At 50.5% G+C, this 17,540-nt stretch overlaps 1 protein-coding gene across 1 annotated transcript; it reads right to left on the reverse strand.

Annotated features, from left to right (window-relative positions):
* Nucleotides 1–4,107: 4,107 nt before the first annotated feature.
* Nucleotides 4,108–15,457, reverse strand: TRNT1 (tRNA nucleotidyl transferase 1). Its single transcript, XM_077276854.1, has 7 exons — nt 15,276–15,457; nt 7,740–7,933; nt 7,423–7,561; nt 7,114–7,240; nt 6,582–6,775; nt 6,209–6,462; nt 4,108–4,927 (listed from the first exon to the last, which is right to left on the reverse strand). The coding sequence occupies exons 1-7, from the start codon at nt 15,376–15,378 to the stop codon at nt 4,667–4,669; spliced, it is 1,272 nt and encodes a 423-aa protein (XP_077132969.1). The 5' UTR covers nt 15,379–15,457; the 3' UTR covers nt 4,108–4,666.
* Nucleotides 15,458–17,540: the final 2,083 nt, after the last annotated feature.

Here is a 17,540-nt window from a genome sequence, read left to right on the forward strand (position 1 = left end):
AGATTCCATGGAGGGAATGCGTAGGCCAGGTCGAATGTCCATGGCACCTGAAGGGCATCGAATATGTCGGGGTTGTCCAGTCTGCAAAGGGAAGCAAATGTTTTGACCTGACGGTTGGACCTTGTTGCGAATAGGTCTATTTGTGGCATGCCCCATCGGTCTGTTATCTGCCGGAAAATCTCTCTGCTGAGCATCCATTCCCCTTGATGAAGGGTATGGCGACTGAGGAAATCGGCACGGATGTTGTCTATACCTCTGATGTGCACCGCTGACAAGGACAACAGATGACTTTCGGCTAACGTCATGATGTCCGAAGAGACTCTCATAAGATTTTCTGATCGTGTACCTCCTTGACGATTTAAATAGGCTACTGCCGAGGTGTTGTCTGAGAGGACCCTTGTGTGAGAGCCTCGTAGCTGGGGAAGAAAGTGGAGTAGGGAATAATATATGGCTCTTAATTCTTTTACATTAGAAGAATTAGCTAATTCTGACCTGGACCAAAGGCCCTGAACCACCTCATCACCAAAATGTGCTCCCCAGCCCTCCGGACTAGCATCCGTGGTTACTACGGTAGAAGGGGTGATGACCCATGGTACCCCCTCTGATAGATTTCCCCAATCTAACCACCATGTAAGGGAGTGTACTACCTCTGCCGTTAAGAAAATTGTTCGATCTAAATGTACCCTATCTTTTGTGTCCTCCTGCAATACCAATTTTTGCAGCTGCCTGGTATGGAATTGAGCCCATTTAACCGCAGGGATACATGATGATAGTGAACCTAACAATGACATGGCATTTCTCAGTGACATATTACGCTTTTTGATAGCTAAATCTACTTTACTAATTATCGAATACTTTTTATCATCAGGCAACCAACATTTTTGGTCTACTGAATCCAGGAGGAGACCTAAAAATTTCTGACAAGTGACGGGTTGGAGTCTGGATTTTTCCCAGTTAATAATCCAACCCAGCCTTTGTAAAGAGGATACCACCTCCTCCAACCTTTGCTCACACTGTAAGAAATTTTTCCCCACAATTAGTAGGTCGTCCAGATATGGGATGACCAATGTGTCTTTTAATCGTAGGAAGGACATTACTTCCAAAAGCAACTTAGTAAAGGCTCTAGGAGCCATAGACAGACCAAAGGGCATTGCTCTATATTGAAAAAGACGAACTTGACCGTCTATAATTACTGCTACCCGAAGAAACTGCTGGTGCGACTGGTGTATGGGAAGATGATAATAAGCATCTTTGAGATCAAGTACTACCGTGTAACAGTTAGGGAACAAATTTTTAATGGCTGATCGAATGGATTCCATCTTAAATGTTGTGGGTTTTATGAACATATTTAGATTTCTCAAATTAAAAATAGTTCTATAGGATCCGTCAGGTTTTGTAATCAGAAACAAGGGGGAGTAGAACCCCTGCCCGGTTTGAGATGACGGAACCTCTATTAAGACCCGTTTTGCAAGAAGGGACTTGACTTCTACTTCCAATGCTTCTTGTTGTAGTTTGGACTTTAGGGAGGTGAGCCGAAAGGAATCCGGAGGTTTTCGGATGAAGTCTAGAGTGAGGCCTGAGGATATTAATTTTATGGCCCATGGGTTGATAGTTATTTCTCTCCACTGATTGATAAATCCCAGTAGTCTACCGCCCACTGGTGGAATAGGGTTCTCGGGATTTTTCGGCTGGTTTGAAGGGACGTTTGTTAAACAAATTGCCCTTCTGCCTGAAGTCTTTGTTCCTCCATTGCTCTTTAAAGCTTCCCTTTCTGCCAAATGCTGGCCTCCTAAATGCCCTTCTGTAAGCAGGAACAAAGGGATTAGGAAAACCTTTTTTACGCTCACCCGCCTTAGTGAGTATCTCATCCAGAATAGTTCCAAAGAGGTACTCACCCTGACAGGGTATGGCACACAACTTGGATCTGGACTGGGCATCCCCCTTCCAGTTCTTTAACCATAAGGCTCGGCGGGCAGTATTTGCGAGGCTGGCTGTCCTGGCCGCCAGGCGGAGAGAATCCACGGAGGCATCGGATATAAATGCCGCAGCGCTCCTAATTAAGGGGATGGATGCCCTCAATTTCTCTCTAGATATACCACTCTTGATATTCTGGTCCAGCTGGTCTAACCAAACCAGCATAGATCTACTGGTACATGTGGAGATTGCCGGCCTAAATGCAGTGACACAGGCCTCCCACGATTTTTTCAAAAGTGCCTCCGATTTCCTATCCATGGGATCAGATAAGGAGCCTGAATCTTCCACTGGTAGGGAAGAACGGCGGGAAGTGGATGCGACAGCCGCATCGACCTTTGGAACTTTAGTCCAGGTGTTCAAATCTTCATCCTCAAAGGGGTAACGTCTCTTACAGGATACTGGTGTAAACCCTTTCTGCCCCTTGCTCCACTCTTTTTTAATGAGATCTTTTATAGTCTGGTTTACTGGGAATACGTGGCCCTTTCGCTGAGATAGACCTGCGAACATAACCTCCTGGGCCGTTTGGGGTTCTTTAATCTCCGACACCCCCATCGTTTTCCTCACTGATTTGACTAGACTATTTACTCCCTCAGTCGGGAAACAGACATATTCCTCCTCATCTGAGGAACCAGACAAGTGGGAGACGTCTGAATCAATTTCCCCACTTTCCGCCGACGTGTCAGCATTGGGTGAGGATTTTCTCCTACTTCTCTTCTCAACACTGCCTGAGGGACCACCACTCAAAGATTGGAGTTCCTCCCGAATCATGAGCCGTATTTCGTCCATTTTAACGGACTCCTCCTGCCGCAGGGTATTATTTATGCATGCCTGACATAACGTTTTTGAATAAGAGTCAGGCAGGGGCTCAGTACATATAGCACACTGCTTGTGCTTGGTCTTCTCCTTGCTTTTTGCCTAAAGAGACATGAGCAGAGGAGACCAATATAAGCTCTGAAGGAGCTGAATACCCAAACATTCTGAAGCATACTTTACCGATTGTTGGGTGGATCGTCCGGTCTGGGATGTGGAACGGGATGATCTCCTTCCTGATTTTTCAGTGGAATCACTCTTCCTGGAGTGTCCACTATTCTTTTTTGCAGCATTACCACTTTGCATTTGTGGCTCTTCTACAGGGTGCTCACTGACTTCCTCGTGGGACGACATAATGCGCACTGTTTTCCCCTTCCTATCGGTCCTTTATAGTGTGGACTATCAATCTCAGCTCCCCGCAGCTGCATCTCTTTTTTTTTTTTAATTACCTGTATTAGGAAAACCTGCGAACACCGTCCAGGAGGCATCCAATATGGCCGCTACCCCGGAAATGCAATGCCGACCTCAGGGGGGTCGGCCATACTACATCCGGGATTCCGGACGCACTGCGCATGCGCCGGCGTCTGCCGCATTCACCCGGCACTGCGACCCCACGCATCGTACCTGAGAGACCGGGGGGAGCCACCGCTGTCCAGCGTCCACATAACTCCAGACCGGGATCAACCAGGTATACTATGGTTGTCTTTCAACAACGATGTCCCAGCAGGGAGACCGTTGGAATCCTTCAGGCCCCATCATTCGGCCGGTGCAGACGAGGAGGGAACCATTAGGAATCCCCGACTCTGCCTCTACTCACCCTGGAGCCCCTGCCGCTCAGCAGAGACGTACAGGCGGCATCCAGGCAAGCTTCTTTTTTTTTTTTTTTTTTTTCCGACACCGCTGTTAGTGTCTACAGAGATCTTCTCTGTGGCTTCCTCTAGGAACAGGAAACCAACTGAGGAGCGAGGGGGGCCGCCCCTTTTATCTCTCTGTAGGTTTCCTGTTCCTAGGGGCGGATCCCCTCTCTCAGTGGGTGCTGTCGTGGCGAATAGAAAAAAATTCTTACGAAACACATCCTTTGTGAATAAGGACGTGGTAGGTTTCTCTCTTTTATGCCAGTTTTGTCGGCACTAAGGAAAAAAACAACTCTTGAAAAAAAAAAAAAAAAAAACTTTACTGAGAGCATGAAGCAGCCGCGAAGGATAAACCAGAAAGGAGTTGGTAACGCCGAGTGATTTCCGCCAGTCCGATATCAGGCGCGGTATCATGTGTGATGCAAGCGCTGAAGAGTGAAAAGTTCAGTAACTTCTGAGCCTCAGACACTTTTTCTTTAGTTTTATGGATCTGACGCAAAAGCACGGAAAGTTACAACTTTTCTACCCCGATTCTTGGGTGAATAAAGTTGCCCCTTTCTTTACTCCTCTCCATTTACAATAGTGCTGCTCCCTGGCCGTGAATAAGAACCTTTATGGCCTTGTGCTTCTGACAGCTGAACGTTTGTTACATTGTATCAGGCCAGGCTGTTGTCCTTAGAGGATTGGGGTACGAGTAATTACCGGGGTCTGGTGGGAAAGCACTGCTTTGGAACAAACTAAGAGTTACAGCACAATCTTACTGAACAAGCGAGAGCTCGCCATCATGGCCTGGCTGTACACAAGGTTTCCATTCACTGACAGCAAGCACAAATGGAAGTGACGAGGAGCTGAAACGTTACAGAAACATTGTATCACATAAAACTGGAGGCGCCGACATCCCTCGTGTTACAGGGCCGGGATGAGCGCAATCTCGTGCAGCTGCGCCTGACCCTACAGTGACGCCTCTGCTCCCACCATCTGTGCCCACCAGATCCATGAATACTGTACCCCCGGGGATGGGCCCGGCCTCACTCGGTGCCTTCACTCCTGGACACACTGTTTAACAGTTCCTCTTTGTCAGCCCGGTAGCCGCTTTCCTTCCATCGCTCCTTCAGTTCCTGCAGAATCCTCCCCATCTCCTTCCCCGAGCAGATGCCCATACGCCGCAGGTCGTGCCCGCTGATGGGGAAGCGGGGCAAGGTCCACTGTTCCATCTGGGTCAGGAGTCGTTCTTCACCTTGATACTTCAGCAATTCGCAGACCTTCTTGTGGGCGTCCGGCTCACGGGACTGAAACAGAAACCAGTGGAAAAGTCAAATAATTAAGTGAGGAGGATAAGAAAATCCTGACCACTCGGTGCAGGAGGCATCACACAATTGTCATCACTAGTAATACATTGATGCTGCAGTTCTCAATGTGGCCACTAGAGCTCACAATGGACTGACATTTCCTGTAGCTCACTTTACAGCTTTGCTGTGCAGACTGGGACGATATATACAGAGGATGGAGAATTTTATAACAATGCTTGTTCAAGGCTGAATAGCAACACCATGAACATTGATGACTGCGGTGTGAAATACAAAGTTCCTGAACATGTGGCTCTCACAGACTACATGGTACAGTGGGGTCCAAGGTTGGGTCGAGTCTACGGTTCGGCACGATATGATCTACCATGTGGTCACGCATGATCTACGGTTCGGCACGATATGATCTACCATGTGGTCACGTATGATCTACGGTGCGGCACTCTACCATGCGGTTGGGGCTGTGCTCCGATATGAACTACCGCGTGGTCAAGTCTGCGGTCCAGCACTATGTACTGCGTTGGTCGGGTCTGCGGTCCAGCACGATATGATCTACCATGTGGTCGGGTATGATCTAAGGTGCGGCACATTCTACCATGTGGTTGGGGCTGTGCTCCGATAAGAACTACCGCGTGGTCGAGTCTACAGTCCGCCACGATGTACTGCGTGGTCGGGTCTACAGTCCGGCACGATGTACTGCGTGGTCGGGTCTACAGTCCACCACGATGTACTGCGTGGTCGGGTCTACAGTCCGGCACGATGTACTGCGTGGTCAGGTCTACAGTCCGCCATGATGTACTGCGTGGTCGGGTCTACAGTCCGCTACGATGTACTGCATTGTCGGGTCTAGAGTCCAGAACGATGTACTGTGTGGTTGAGTCTACGGTCCAGCATGATGTACCGCGTGGTCGGGTCTACAGTCCGGCACAATGTACCGCGTGGTCGGGTCTACAGTCCGGCACAATGTACCGCGTGGTCGGGTCTACAGTCCGGCACAATGTACTGCGCTGTCGGGTCTACAGTCCGGCACAATGTACCGCGTGGTCGGGTCTACAGTCCGGCACAATGTACCGCGTGGTCGGGTCTACAGTCTAGCACGATGTACCGCGTGGTCGGGTCTATGGTCCAACACGATATGATCTACCATGTGGTCGGTATGATCTACGGTGCGGCACACTCTACCATGTGGTTGGGGCTGTGGTCCGCTATGATCTACCGCGTGCTCAAGTCTATGATCCGGTCTGAGTTTAACCCTACGCTGCTCACATCGATCACATAGTCCTGGTACGGCTTCAGAGGTTCGCTCTCTGCGCGATCCACCGTCAGCTCCTTCCGTTCCTTCAATAAGAATAACGCCAGCCCCTTCTCCTCCCGGGAGATCTTCAGCCTCAGGTCCAGTTTTTGGATCCCGTCTGGGCGTGAGAACAATGCGGTCAGAAGGGTCATAGGTTTAGGAGACAAGTGCTCGGCCTGGGAGCAGACGCGGGAAAACTCCTCCAGATTTCCATTCTCCGGTAATCCTGAAATAAAAGCAGAATTGGATCAAAACTAAACCGATCCACAGACACAAAACCGCTGCCTGAGTTCCTCAGAAGGGCCGGACATTTATTTATACAGGTCTGATCCCCGTGACACCCACCAATATGAGGAGCGACTCCCAGCTGGTAGATCAGTTGGATCAGGTGATTGACGTGGTTTCCTTCCAGAATCTTCTTTAGTTCTACCCAGATTCTTTCCCCTGAGATGCCGCCCAACCCAGGCGCACTCTCCTGTATGGCTTCCAAGGTGGACGGACTGTGGTCTCCAGATCTCTCGGCTATCCGTCCATAAAACCTGTAGGACATCAAATGTACATCATGTTTTATGCTCTGGTCACCTCCACAGCTGTACTTATAATTCAGCTGTGCAGATATTCACGCTCTCAGCAGAGAGCCTACATTGTACAGCATGGCCTGAGATGAAGCTTCTTCTACCCCAGAATAACGCACAACGCCTGCTGTCCACTCTACATCTCTGACAATGCAGCGCAGCAGAACAAGACACCAGCAGAATTGTGAATGCAGCTCTGAATGTAACAGAACGAGTCCTCCAGAGCGAACGCCCTCCCTTACAGCAGTTCTGGCCCTCGCAGCCTCCACAATAAACCCCTCATCTGAAGAGTTTCCATTCACCTGAGGTAGCGCAGAATCCGCAGATAATCCTCCTGGATGCGCTTGGCGGGATCGCCCACAAATCGGATGCGTCTGTTCTTCAAATCCTCGTAACCATTGAAATAATCGTAGAGCGTGCCGTCAAATCCTGAGAAAACGCAGAACATTAACGATGTGAGCGCTGTGCCTGAACCGGCACTGATCGTGAGGCCAGGAGCAGAGCGACACTGACACGACCACGGTCACTGCTTCTGCAGGACGCGGTTCTCCCAAATGCCCCACCTTCATCAGTGAGAAGTGTGCGGACCCCCGGCCCCTTCCCCCAGTTACCCAGAAACATGGAGTTGATGGTGAGATCTCGCCGCTCCGCGTCCTGCTCCCAGTCTGTAGTGAACTCCACCTCCGCGTGGCGTCCGTCCGTCCGCAAGTCGACCCTCAGCGTCGTGACTTCAAAGTTCTGATGATTTATCTGAGAAAAACGGAGACAGAGAACGTAAAACACCCAAAATAATAATCCCCAAAATTTTCAAGTCCCCCGCACTCCCCCAAACCCCTGATGCCAGAAATCCTAGGACACGTGTGGAGGAGCCGGAATGAGCATGTGCCCCCAGGCAGGAGAACAACATGGCGCCCAGTGAGCGGCTCACCCTGGCGGTCACCGTGCCGTGCTTCTCTCCTTTGTTGTTAATCAGCCGGATTCCCTCCTTCAGGAACAGATCCTTCATCTGATCGGGGGTGGCCGTGGTGGCAAAGTCCACGTCGTGCGGCTGCTTCCCAGCGAGAAGATCGCGGACGGCTCCTCCTGCAATCCGCAACTCGTACTTCTCCCGCGCAAATAAATCTGCAGCGGCAAAGCGAAAAGTTACCTTAATCCCTTTACAAGATGCGCCGTACTAGTACAGTGCATGTCTTGTTCCTCCGGCGGTGAGCCCACATCTTTTCCTGGCACATGTCAGCTGTTTTGAAGAGCTGACATGTGCCCCTAACAGCTGCGGGTGGAATCATGATCCACCCGTGGCTGTTAACCCATTAAATGCTGCTGCCAGATGCGCGTCACTAATCCCGCAAACTGGTGACCCCGTCACATGATCGCGGGTCACCGAAGGGTCAGCATGACAACCAGAGGTCTCCAGCAGACCTCTATGGTTGTCATTGCGGATTGCTATGAGCGCCGCCTGGTGGTCGGCGCTCATAGCAAGTGAGGAATTCTGCTACATACAGGCGATCTGATCATCGCCTGTATGAAGCAGAGGCGATCGGGTTATGGCAGCTTCAACAATTATGTTTTTAAAAGTATTAAAAAATATAAAAGTTCAAAACCCCTCTTTTGCCCCATTAAAAATAAAACAACACAAAAATCAAGTCTACACATATTTGGTATCGCCGCGCTCAGAATTGCCCGATCTATAAAGCTATAAAACAAATTAACCCGATCAGTAATGATGTAACAAAAAAAAAGTCATAAATGTCGGAATCACGTTGTTTTTGGGTTGCCGCCACATTGCATTAAAATGCAGTAACGGGCGATCAAAAAATTGTATCCACACCAAAATTGTATAATTAAAAACATCAGCTCGGCAAACAAAAAATAAGCCCTCACCCAACCCGAGATCCTGAAAGATGGAGACGCTACGGGTATCGGAAAATAACGCAATTGTTTTGCTAATGTTAATTGTAGGGAGCCCAGAAAAATAATGATTGATTATATCAAGTGGTAGTATAACTTGTGTTAACTAGCAAATAGATCAATGGCTGCACTCAAAATTTACTGTGCTAAGGCAAGGAAATGTGCAATATGTGAAATGTGAATAGCATAATGGCTAGGGAAATTTATGAAAAAACACATGAGATTCTTAGCACAAGATTTGGCCAAAAGTTGTGAGCCCATCCACCAAACGTCAAGGTAATCTCAGATCGGATGGGTAACTGAGCTGACTGCCTAGTGTGAACACTTACCTATGGCTAATAACATGGTAAAGCCTGCTTTTATAGGAAGCTCAGAACCAACTGTGTTAGGATGTAATTAAAATCACAGCATGGTGAAGGGCGGAGCGTTCAAGCCAGAAAAATAATACTTTTTTGGTTATGCACCAGTTCAGATTAGATTGCTGTTCGGTCAGTTTTCTTATATTTACTATGTATTATTTTTCTGGCTTGAACGCTCCGCCCTTCACCATGCTGTGATTTTAATTACATCCTAACACAGTTGGTTCTGAGCTTCCTATAAAAGCAGGCTTTACCATGTTATTAGCCATAGGTAAGTGTTCACACTAGGCAGTCAGCTCAGTTACCCATCCGATCTGAGATTACCTTGACGTTTGGTGGATGGGCTCACAACTTTTGGCCAAATCTTGTGCTAAGAATCTCATGTGTTTTTTCATAAATTTCCCTAGCCATTATGCTATTCACATTTCACATATTGCACATTTCCTTGCCTTAGCACAGTAAATTTTGAGTGCAGCCATTATCTATTTGCTATATGACTTTTTTGGTTATGCACCAGTTCAGATTAGATTGCTGTTCGGTCAGTTTTCTTATATTTACCTTGTGTTAACTGATTGACTTAAGTTAGCGGCTCAGTGTCTCAATTACAGAGATAAGTTCCTTTCTCGGCTCCTAAATCCAGCTGTTTGCCTCTTACTGGTGCACAAAACAACGTCACATATTGTGCCATGGGCCGGATGTTACATTCATGTAGATGTGCAGCAGTTCAGATCACGGGAGCGGCCGCTCCGGACTATAATCTCAATAATCTTCCATAGACCAGCGGAGGTGACACAGGCACATCACCATTCATCCCATTTATAGCCGCATCTGCAGCCAGCACGGGTCATCACAGGCACGGATATCGGGCGCAGGCAGTCCCTGCAGTATGTCCGGCTCACCGGCATCGCTATTATTAGGTGTGTGAGTATGGCCGGCGCTTTAGGCTCATAGTGATTTGCTGAAACATCACAACCTACGTCTTGTGTCACTGCGCCCCCATTACCTAGCACCTCGCTGTGCAGTTCCCCACTACAGCCGCATCTATAGTAGCGCGGTGCATGATCACACGTGCTGCAGCGCATGTGAGCACAGTCCATTAGTTAAGCATTATTCCGCCGCCATGCCACCTATGTGCTCCTAGTCACTTGCGCTGATGTGGCACACATGCAGGCTGTTACTGAATCATTGCTATGCACACTTTGCACTTTTCATATCGTAGGGACATGTGTCCAGACGCGCGTTTCACCGGAGTACCGGCTTTTCTAAGGGCCTCTCTACCCTCCCTTATAATCCTTGAAAAGTTACATTACCTGCGTACATGGAGTGCGTGCTGTCCCCTCTGACCTGCGTATAGTGCTTATTACCCACCGAGTCACCTCCTCCTTCTCACCAACATACAGTCACCTCCTCGTTACCACGTACCATACAATTACCTTGTCATTCGATAATGAGGAGGTTCTTGTATGGTACACGGTAACAAGGAGTCACCTTGTGGTTACCAGTTTATAGTCTCCGCCTCCTCTTCATCAATAGGGTACGGTCACCACCTCGTTATCTGCAGTCTCCTCGTTACCTGCGTACAGCGAGTGTGTGCAGCCCCCTCTGACCTGCGTATAGTGCTTATTACCCTCATAGTCAGCTCCTCGTTATCAGTGCAATCACTTCCTCACCAATGTAGTTACCGTGTACCATACAATAACCTCCTCGTTATCTGCACACTCACCTTGTTATTACCCGTGTATAGTCACCGCCGCCTCCTCCTCCTCATCAACCGCATAATCACCTCCTCCTTACCAGCGTACAGTCACCTCCCCCTTACCCCCATACAGTCACCTCCTCCTTACCCCCATACAGTTGCCTCCTAATTATCTGTACAGTCACCTTCTCCTTACCAGCATATAGTACCTCCTCATTATCTATACAGTCGCCTATCCTTATCTGTACAGTCACCTCCTCGTTATCTGTACAGTCGCCTCCTCCTTATTTGTACAGTCACCTCCTCGTTACCCGCATACAGTACCTCCTCATTATCTGTACAGTCACCTCCTCGTTACCCGCATACAGTACCTCCTCATTATCTGTAGTCGCCTCCTCCTTATCTGTAATCACCTCCTCGTTACCCGCACACAGTACCTCCTCATTCTGTACAGTTGGCTCCGCCTTATCTGTACAGTCACCTCCTCATTACCCGCATACAACACCTCCTCATTATCTGAAGTCGCCTCCTCATCATCTGTACAGTCGCCTCCTCATCATCTGTACAGTCGCCTCCTCATTGTCTGTAGTCGCCTCCTCATTATCTGTACAGTCGCCTCCTCATTATCTGTACAGTCGCCTCCTCATTATCTGTACAGTCGCCTCCTCATTATCTGTACACCCGCCTCCTCATTATCTGTACAGCCGCCTCCTCATTACCTGTACAGTCGCCTCCTCATTACCTGTACAGCCGCCTCCTCATTATCTGTACAGCCGCCTCCTCATTACCTGTACAGCCGCCTCCTCATTACCTGTACAGCCGCCTCCTCATTACCTGTACAGCCGCCTCCTCATTACCTGTACAGTCGCCTCCTCATTATCTGTACAGTCGCCTCCTCATTACCTGTACAGTCGCCTCCTCATTATCTGTACAGTCACCTCCTCATTACCTGTACAGCCGCCTCATTATCTGTAGTCACCTCCTTATTATCTGTACAGTCGCCTCCTCATTACCTGTACAGCCGCCTCCTCATTATCTGTACAGTCACCTCCTCATTACCTGTACAGTCGCCTCCTCATTATCTGTACAGCCGCCTCCTCATTACCTGTACAGTCACCTCCTCATTATCTGTACAGCCACCTCCTCATTATCTGTACAGTCGCCTCCTCATTATCTGTACAGTCACCTCCTCATTACCTGTACAGCCGCCTCATTATCTGTAGTCACCTCCTCATTATCTGTACAGTCGCCTCATTACCTGTACAGCCGCCTCCTCATTATCTGTACAGTCACCTCCTCATTATCTGTACAGTCACCTCCTCATTATCTGTACAGTCGCCTCCTCATTACCTGTACAGCCGCCTCCTCATTACCTGTACAGTTACCTCCTCATTATCTGTACAGCCACCTCCTCATTATCTGTACAGTCGCCTCCTCATTATCTGTACAGTCACCTCCTCATTACCTGTACAGCCGCCTCATTATCTATAGTCACCTCCTCATTATCTGTACAGTCGCCTCCTCATTACCTGTACAGCCGCCTCATTGTCGCCTCCTCATTACCTGTACAGCCGCCTCATTATCTGTAGTCACCTCCTCATTATCTGTACAGTCGCCTCCTCATTACCTGTACAGTCACCTCCTCATTATCTGTACAGTCACCTCATTATCTGTACAGTCACCTCCTCATTATCTGTACAGTCGCCTCCTCATTACCTGTACAGTCACCTCCTCATTATCTGTACAGCCACCTCCTCATTATCTGTACAGTCGCCTCCTCATTACCTGTACAGCCGCCTCCTCATTACCTGTACAGTCACCTCCTCATTATCTGTACAGCCACCTCCTCATTATCTGTAGTCACCTCCTCATTATATGTAGTCACCTCCTCATTATCTGTACAGTCACCTCCTCATTATCTGTACAGTCACCTCCTTATTACCTGTACAGCCGTCTCATTATCTATAGTCACCTCCTCATTATCTGTACAGTCGCCTCCTCATTACCTGTACAGCCGCCTCCTCATTGTCGCCTCCTCATTACCTGTACAGCCGCCTCATTATCTGTAGTCACCTCCTCATTATCTGTACAGTCGCCTCCTCATTACCTGTACAGTCACCTCCTCATTATCTGTACAGTCACCTCCTCATTATCTGTACAGTCACCTCCTCATTATCTGTACAGTCGCCTCCTCATTACCTGTACAGCCGCCTCCTCATTACCTGTACAGCCACCTCCTCATTATCTGTACAGTCGCCTCCTCATTATCTGTACAGTCGCCTCCTCATTACCTGTACAGCCGCCTCCTCATTACCTGTACAGTCACCTCCTCATTATCTGTACAGCCACCTCCTCATTATCTGTACAGTCGCCTCCTCATTATCTGTAGTCACCTCCTCATTATCTGTACAGTCGCCTCCTCATTATCTGTAGTCACCTCCTCATTATCTGTACAGTCACCTCCTCATTATCTGTACAGTCACCTCCTCATTATCTGTACAGTCGCCTCCTCATTACCTGTACAGCCGCCTCCTCATTACCTGTACAGTCACCTCCTCATTATCTGTACAGCCACCTCCTCATTATCTGTACAGTCGCCTCCTCATTATCTGTACAGTCACCTCCTCATTACCTGTACAGCCGCCTCATTATCTATAGTCACCTCCTCATTATCTGTACAGTCGCCTCCTCATTACCTGTACAGCCGCCTCCTCATTACCTGTACAGCCGCCTCCTCATTACCTGTACAGTCGCCTCCTCATTATCTGTACAGTCGCCTCCTCATTACCTGTACAGTCACCTCCTCATTACCTGTACAGCCGCCTCATTATCTATAGTCACCTCCTCATTATCTGTACAGTCACCTCCTCATTACCTGTACAGCCGCCTCATTATCTATAGTCACCTCCTCATTATCTGTACAGTCGCCTCCTCATTACCTGTACAGCCGCCTCCTCATTATCTGTACAGTCACCTCCTCATTATCTGTACAGTCGCCTCCTCATTACCTGTACAGTCGCCTCCTCATTATCTGTACAGTCGCCTCCTCATTATCTGTACAGTCGCCTCCTCATTACCTGTACAGTCACCTCCTCATTATCTGTACAGTCGCCTCCTCATTACCTGTACAGCCACCTCCTCATCATCTGTACAGCCGCCTCCTCATTACCTGTACAGCCGCCTCCTCATTATCTGTACAGTCGCCTCCTCATTACCTGTACAGTCGCCTCCTCATTATCTGTACAGTCACCTCCTCATTACCTGTACAGTCACCTCCTCATCATCTGTACAGCCACCTCCTCATCATCTGTACAGCCACCTCCTCATTATCTGTACAGTCGCCTCCTCATTACCTGTACAGTCGCCTCCTCATTACCTGTACAGTCGCCTCCTCATTACCTGTACAGTCGCCTCCTCATTATCTGTACAGTCACCTCCTCATTACCTGTACAGTCACCTCCTCATTATCTGTACAGTCGCCTCCTCATTATCTGTACAGTCGCCTCCTCATTACCTGTACAGTCACCTCCTCATCATCTGTACAGCCACCTCCTCATTATCTGTACAGTCGCCTCCTCATTATCTGTACAGTCGCCTCCTCATTATCTGTACAGTCGCCTCCTCATTATCTGTACAGTCGCCTCCTCATTACCTGTACAGTCACCTCCTCATCATCTGTACAGCCACCTCCTCATTATCTGTACAGTCGCCTCCTCATTATCTGTACAGTCGCCTCCTCATTATCTGTACAGTCACCTCCTCATTACCTGTACAGTCGCCTCCTCATTATCTGTACAGCCACCTCCTCATTATCTGTACAGTCGCCTCCTCATTATCTGTACAGTCGCCTCCTCATTACCTGTACAGTCGCCTCCTCATTACCTGTACAGTCGCCTCCTCATTACCTGTACAGTCGCCTCCTCATTATCTGTACAGTCGCCTCCTCATTATCTGTACAGTCGCCTCATTACCTGTACAGTCGCCTCCTCATTATCTGTACAGTCACCTCCTCATTACCTGTACAGTCGCCTCCTCATTATCTGTACAGTCACCTCCTCATTACCTGTACAGTCGCCTCCTCATTACCTGTACAGTCGCCTCCTCATTACCTGTACAGTCGCCTCCTCATTACCTGTACAGTCGCCTCCTCATTATCTGTACAGTCGCCTCCTCATTATCTGTACAGTCGCCTCATTACCTGTACAGTCGCCTCCTCATTATCTGTACAGTCACCTCCTCATTACCTGTACAGTCGCCTCCTCATTATCTGTACAGTCACCTCCTCATTACCTGTACAGTCGCCTCCTCATTATCTGTACAGTCACCTCCTCATTACCTGTACAGTCGCCTCCTCATTATCTGTACAGTCGCCTCATTACCTGTACAGTCGCCTCCTCATTATCTGTACAGTCACCTCCTCATTACCTGTACAGTCGCCTCCTCATTATCTGTACAGTCACCTCCTCATTACCTGTACAGTCACCTTCCTACTAGTTCTCACCTGTCAGGGTTTTGAGACCTTCCGTGAAGAGAGCCTTAAACTCGGGGCTCTGCACCGCCATGCTGGACAGTCGGCGGCTCTGCGCGATGAATCGGCCGAGCATTAAGAGATCGTCTGTCTCTTGAACTCTAGACACTGCATCCTAGAGAGCACAAGGACCTTTGATGACGTCACACTGAGCGCCGGCGTTCAGTTTGTGCTGTAGGACCTTTGATGACGTCAGGAGAATGTGATCACCCACGTGTGTGGGAGGAGTCGGCTCTGCAGCCACTTGCACAGTGCACACAGCAGCTCAGTGCGCAGCTGCAGGACCGCACGTTGTGTCACTCTGGCGGTGTCTGTGCGCTGTGCTCAGTGTGTGAGCGGAGTCCTGACTCCTCAGCTGCAGCTTCCGGCATCTCCCACCTCCGGCAATTTCTCCCCCTCCGGCATCCTCTTTCCCCTCTCGGCATCTTCTTCCCCTCCGGCATCTCGGCACTCCCCTCCACATCATCTCCCCCCTCTGGCATCTCCCCCCTGCAGCATCTTCTCCCCCCTCCGGCATCTCCCCCCTGCAGCATCTTCTTCCCCTCCGGCATCTCTGCACTCTCCCCCACCGGCATCTCTCCCCTACAGCATCTTCTCCCCCCTCCGGCATCTCCCCCTGCAGCTCCCCCTGCAGCATCTTCTCCCCCCTCCGGTATCTCCCCTCTCAGCATCTTCTTCCCCTCCAGCATCATCTCCCCCCTCCGGCATCTTCTCCCTCCTCCAGCATTTCCCCCCTGCAGCATCTTCTCCCCCCTCAAGCATCTCCCCCCTGAAGCATCTTCTCCCCCCTCCGGCATCTCCCCGCTGCAGCATCTTCTCCCCCCTCCGGCATCTCCCCCTGCAGCATCTTCTCCCACCTCTGGTATCTCCTCTCTCCGACATCTTCTTCCCCTCCGGCATCTCTCCCCTACAGCATCTTCTTCCCCTCCGGCATCTCTGCACTCCCCCCCACCGGCATCTCCCCCCTGCAGCATCTTCTCCCCCCTCCGGCATCTCCCCCTGCAGCTCCCCCTGCAGCATCTTCTCCCCCCTCCGGTATCTCCCCTCTCAGCATCTTCTTCCCCTCCAGCATCATCTCCCCCCTCCGGCATCTTCTCCCTCCTCCAGCATTTCCCCCCTGCAGCATCTTCTCCCCCCTCAAGCATCTCCCCCCTGAAGCATCTTCTCCCCCCTCCGGCATCTCCCCGCTGCAGCATCTTCTCCCCCCTCCGGCATCTCCCCCTGCAGCATCTTCTCCCACCTCTGGTATCTCCTCTCTCCGACATCTTCTTCCCCTCCGGCATCTCTCCCCTACAGCATCTTCTTCCCCTCCGGCATCTCTGCACTCCCCCCCACCGGCATCTCCCCCCTGCAGCATCTTCTCCCCCCTCCGGCATCTCCCCCTGCAGCTCCCCCTGCAGCATCTTCTCCCCCCCTCCGGTATCTCCCCTCTCAGCATCTTCTTCCCCTCCGGCATCTCGGCACTCCCCTCCAGCATCATCTCCCCCCTCCGGCATCTTCTCCCTCCTCCAGCATTTCCCCCCTGCAGCATCTTCTCCCCCCTCAAGCATCTCCCCCCTGAAGCATCTTCTCCCCCCTCCGGCATCTCCCCGCTGCAGCATCTTCTCCCCCCTCCGGCATCTCCCCCTGCAGCATCTTCTCCCCCCTCCGGCATCTCCCCGCTGCAGCATCTTCTCCCCCCTCCGGCATCTCCCCCTGCAGCATCTTCTCCCACCTCTGGTATCTCCTCTCTCCGACATCTTCTTCCCCTCCGGCATCTCTCCCCTACAGCATCTTCTTCCCCTCCGGCATCTCTGCACTCCCCCCCCACCGGCATCTCCCCCCTGCAGCATCTTCTCCCCCCTCCGGCATCTCCCCCTGCAGCTCCCCCTGCAGCATCTTCTCCCCCCCTCCGGTATCTCCCCTCTCAGCATCTTCTTCCCCTCCGGCATCTTGGCACTCCCCTCCAGCATCATCTCCCCCCTCCGGCATCTTCTCCCTCCTCCAGCATTTCCCCCCTGCAGCATCTTCTCCCCCCTCAAGCATCTCCCCCCTGAAGCATCTTCTCCCCCCTCCGGCATCTCCCCGCTGCAGCATCTTCTCCCCCCTCTGGCATCTCCCCCTGCAGCATCTTCTCCCCCCTCCGGCATCTCCCCGCTGCAGCATCTTCTCCCCCCTCCGGCATCTCCCCCTGCAGCATCTTCTCCCACCTCTGGTATCTCCTCTCTCCGACATCTTCTTCCCCTCCGGCATCTCGGC

The sequence above is a fragment of the Ranitomeya variabilis genome, chromosome 8, assembly GCF_051348905.1.
Source record: "Ranitomeya variabilis isolate aRanVar5 chromosome 8, aRanVar5.hap1, whole genome shotgun sequence".
Classification (NCBI taxonomy): Eukaryota; Metazoa; Chordata; class Amphibia; order Anura; family Dendrobatidae; genus Ranitomeya; species Ranitomeya variabilis.